The following is a 5,446-nucleotide window of genomic DNA, read 5'->3' on the forward strand; positions in this document are numbered from 1 at the left end:
AATACCTAACTGATATTTCTACAGGGACATCTTCATTGCATGGTATAATAGATAAAAACAAACCAACTTTTAATGCTACTCAACGTGAATCAATTTCTGATGGTAATTATTATATTAATCTCTTTTATTTTTATACATTTCTTGAAAAACCATTACATTGTTTATCTTTGTTGACACAGAAACATTGAAAAAAATATTGAGCGTAGTTATGAAAATTAAATATGATGTTGAGAACATAGGACATAATCAAACACGAATAGACAACATTTTAACTGAAACTATCATAAATATGGGTAGCATTTCCAGTAATAGTCATGAAAATTCAAACATTAATGATGATAATGATTATTGTTTGTTACTACCACTACATAACGAGGATGAACTAAATAATTTTGAAGAAAAATTATTAAACAAGACTTTCAGATTAAATGTTGTAAGTACTATTTAAAAATAGTTTTTGAAAGGATAAGTTTGATCATAACGCTTTAAATATTTCTTATTTAAAATGTTGTATGATTTCCCTTTAATTTGTTTTCAAATAAAAAATAATAATAATAAATCAGCTATATTAATTTTATCTTCTAGGTTAATGGTCTCAAACGATTAGCAAAAAAATCATTAACATCAACAATAAGACAAATGTTAAGAACAGTTTTCGACGATGAATTTTTGCAAATATTTAGTTATGTTGGTCAGAAGAAAAAAAGGATATTTTCTTCATTAGCTTCATGTGCTATTATATTTGGTAATAATATTTAAAAAAAAATAAGAAATTATTATGTGAGGTTATTTATTATATATTTCTAAATGTGGACAAGCATAATAAAAATAATTAATAATAGGAAACAAGATCAATGAGTTAGAAGTTAACAGTTAATAGATCTTAAATTTAACTTAATAAGGTTTGCATACCTTGAAAAGGTGGTTTTTTTGCACACCAATGGTTAAACAACTCCTTTTTTTACACTAATACTTCTAATTACTTCTAATCTTTCTTTGCATTTCTGTTATATAACACAGAAGTGCAAAGAAGGATTATAAGTAAATAGAAGTATTATTGGTGTACAAAAAAAGAATATATAACTAACACATACTTCTAAGTAGGTCCACAATATATGTATACAACTACTTCGTTAGTGGGTTACCCCCTGTTAAATTATATCTACTTCTCTGATAGCATAATATGATGTTTAAGTTAGTTTATTAAAATAATAATCTGTATTGAATTTTTTTAGATGCAATAAGAAAAATCAGGAATTTTCAAGACATGTCTAATTAGGACATAGAAGCACCTATAAAAATATATTTAGCCGGAGCAGCTTTCAGAAAAAAAAAATAATGCATTTATATACATACCTGTTTTATTTTTTTTATATTAATTTTTAATCTAACAAAGGCAATAATAAATTATGTTAAAAAAATCAATATATTAAAAGGTAATAAGAAATACCTACCTAAAATAAAAGGAATTATTAGTTAAAAAATTTGAAATTTTGTTGAATTTATTTATTCTAAATTATTGAATAATTAACAAAAATACATGGAAAACTGATATTTATACTAATCAACAAGTTTATGTATATAATATAATTATATTTAGGTTATATTATCTACTATATTTTCTAATCAATACTATTAATATAGTTTATTGGCACCCCTAACAAATAACAATAAACAATTATAAACTAAATATTTCTATTCAAAGTTCCTTTTAAGGCAATCAGTTAATGTAAAATTAGTTTAATGTAAAGTTTTTAATTTAATTAGTTAAATGTAAAATTAAATTACCGAAATGTATTATATGCTAATTCAAATATGAAGAAAATATTACGAGCGGAGATTTTATTATGGCGATTATTATAAAATATTTGATATAATAGGATCTATGTGTATATTATTAATATAATAATGTTTAAAAAACATCTTAATATGATTTTTTTATATTATTATAAAAACATTATATTTGAAGTTCAAAAATATTATTATTTTTATATTATTACTAGCTGACCCGGCAAACGTTGTTTTGCCATATAAATAATTTCCTAGTAATTTCTAGTGTAGACAAAAAATAGCTTACTTATTGTAAGTATGTATGTATGATAGAATGTGTATATTGTATGTATGTAAGAATGTGGTATATGCGTGAAATAAGCATGGAGCGCTGTGAACGATGAGGGAATATAAAAATAACAAAAGGCAAACATTATTTTTAAGTTATATTATAATTTATTCCTTTAAATTATATATCATTAATTAAACAATTACGACAGTAACACTATTAAACAATATCAATCTCTTAATGCTATAGCGTGAACAATATTTTTTGTNAAACAAACTGGATGGTTTACCCACTCGAGAGCATGCCACGTATAATTGTCCGTGTGAAAAACATGGTGTTCTCAAATCTAATCCACAAACAGACATCGTTTGACCTTGGGACTTGTTGATAGTCATTGCAAATGCCAATCTAATCGGAAACTGAATACGTTTGAATTGAATTGGCACATCTGTAGGTATAATAGGAATCCGTGGTATGAGTATATTTTCACCTCTGAACTTGCCATTTAAAATCCTGGCTTCGATCACGTTTTTCATTAATTTTTGAATGACTAATCGCGTACCGTTGCACAGCCGGGGCGGGTTCAAATTACGAAGCAAGATAATTGGAGATCCAACCTTTAATTGTAAATTATGCGGTGGCATGCCTGGCAAATCCAGTGAGTTCAAAAACTCTGTGGGAAAATTTACTGCTTCGCGGTCGTCGCAAACTGTATCAATAGATTTATATGATACCAAGTTCCCTGGCAACAACATTTGTATCTTCAGATTTAAATTGTCAACGTCTACATTTTTTGCCGCTAAAATCGCTCTTTCTGCAAGCCACTCATGATTTATGTACTGTGTGTGTACATCGGGAAATATTTGTTCAATGAGAGTATCTTGAGAATCAGCGATTGTGCAGAAATCGGTCGGTAATTTTACATATCCAGTTTCATCTATAGCAACTTTTCCATCACCGATATCTAAGAGTTGTTTTGAAAATGTTTCAGCGGATGGATCTTGAAGCATTTGAACGCGCATATTTATTTTTAGCTGTAATTTTTCAACATTACGCCACAATGGAGATGATTTTAAGCAAGCGTTGATCTCATCAGCGTATGTTGAACGTGGAATGACTGGAAGTGTTTGTCTGAAATCACCTGAAAGGACCAACAGAGTTCCGCCAAATAGTTTGTCACTGTTTTTAATATCTTTCAATGACCTGTTCAACGCCTCAAGTGAATGTTTGTGTGCCATAGTACATTCATCCCAAATAATAATTTTACACCGTTTCAGCACAGTGGCCATGGACGATTGTTTCTTAATGTTGCATACTGCGTCAGGGTTATTCTGAATATTTAGTGGCAGCTTAAATACTGAATGAGCTGTTCTACCTCCATCCAATAAAAATGCTGCAATGCCCGATGATGCAACGGCCAATGCGATGCCATTATTTGATCGTATTTCAGCAAGAATTAGCGAAATAACGAATGTTTTGCCAGTTCCACCCGGTGCATCAAAAAAGAAGAACCCACCTTGTCCAGCTGAAACTGCGAGCATAATGCGATCATAAATGGTTCTTTGTTCCTCATTCATTAGTGGGACATTGCGGGCAACAATCGCTGCCATTTCTACAGTACTGTACTGCAGTTCACGATTCATATCAGTATTCATTAAATCAGATGCAGTTCGATTTGGCGAATTCATACCGAAATTACTAAGTGGTAAGTTGGCAATGACAATGCAAAGATCCTCAATAGCAATCAATGCTTCATTGTACATTTCGTCGCTGAATGTTATGGTTAGATCGTGGCACCGTATACGATGTTGATGCAATATATCATCAGTCATTGAATCTTTGTGATTTTCCCATAATATCTGTGCTCGGGCTGGGAAACATGTAGTCAACACTATAGCGAATAGTAGACGAATTTGTATTGCTGTACAGTTCAATGCAGCTTCAGCAAGCATGCATTCCCACTGGTTGTCGTCTTCCAGCAAGCCGAGTGCAAGGCATGCATCTTTATACGTTGGATATTGTAGCCCATTCACTTTACGTATATCTTGAAATGATAATGGGCCAGTAACATTAACCAACAACAGTCGAAGATAAAAGCACTCCGTGTGTCTTGGATTGACTGTAAATAATCGCCCCAAGGCGTTTGATTTAAATAAATTGAGACATGCAGCAACTGGTGAGCCTTGCTTGCGGGGCATCCATGTTTTTGTTTGAGTCCATGTGAAATAGCGTGGTACTTGTGAATAGAGTAATGTTCGTGCAAAGGCACCAAAATCATCCGCACGATTACACAATTCAAAAAATGCAGTGAGTGTAGTTTTGGGTGGATTTATTGCACGATCAATCGCTGTCTCGTTCGTGAAAAATACACGCTGACCGTTTTCAAGATGGATGGCTAACTGAACAACTGCTGGATCCCGTTCATGAATTGGAAAACAAAAGATACGCCAAGCAGCTTCATTGGAGCTGATGTACCGACCAATTTGGTAGAGCGTTATTTCATCGTTTTTATTCACTGGAGGAGCATTCACATTAATATTTTCCACTCTAAACACAGCCATATCACTGCCTTTATGGACATACTTGCAAATGTATTTGATGCTCTTCACAGAACTGCAGAACTCAACATTAATATGAGCATTATATGTCTTGCTCAGCAGAGGCGAATACAAATACACACCCATGATATTCCCACTACCAATGCTCGAAAATTCATTTACGCTGACGATATTTGCTTAGTCACAACATACTTGCAAATGTATTTGATGCTCTTCACAGAACTGCAGAACTCAACATTAATATGAGCATTATATGTCTTGCTCAGCAGAGGCGAATATGGCACCACCCAACGATTGTCAATATCAATGTCTGTGTTGATGATATTTTTAATAAATGACTGTCCGCCATTTTCAGGATTTCTTCGACGATATATTGGGTATCCGTCGACATTTGTGACCGTATCATTGGTAAAATCTTTAGGGAAATTTTTAGTACATTTTCCATCAGCCATGCAAGGCGATGAACTATTAAGAGTACCACATGGACCATGAATCATGTTTGTTGTAACAATATCAAACAGCAGTTGGTCAGTGGATGGATCTGGAATTTCCGCAGAAATGATACTATCGATTTCTTCAGGACGGATTTTGTCGATGAACCAAACCAAAATGTGTGCATGAGGTAATCCTCGCTTTTGCCACTCAACCGAATACATCCAGCAACGTGTGGGACCAAATACAAATAACTAATATATAACATATAACTAATTAAATGACGATACATCAGTTTTCGACCGGAGAGGAAAAATGATTAAATTACTAAAATGGCTATTAAAAAATAAGGGTTGATCGTAGAAGGGTGAAAATTGAGGATTGTATGTATTTTTGT

General features: G+C 32.3%; 1 protein-coding gene across 1 annotated transcript; it reads right to left on the reverse strand.

Moving 5' to 3' along the window:
- Window positions 1-2,253: 2,253 nt before the first annotated feature.
- On the reverse strand, window positions 2,254-4,743 carry LOC111026402. Its single transcript, XM_022304476.1, has one exon. The coding sequence runs from the start codon at window positions 4,741-4,743 to the stop codon at window positions 2,254-2,256; it is 2,490 nt and encodes an 829-aa protein (XP_022160168.1).
- Window positions 4,744-5,446: the final 703 nt, after the last annotated feature.

This window comes from Myzus persicae, unplaced genomic scaffold, assembly GCF_001856785.1.
Source record: "Myzus persicae strain clone G006 unplaced genomic scaffold, MPER_G0061.0, whole genome shotgun sequence".
In the NCBI taxonomy this organism is placed as follows: Eukaryota; Metazoa; Arthropoda; class Insecta; order Hemiptera; family Aphididae; genus Myzus; species Myzus persicae.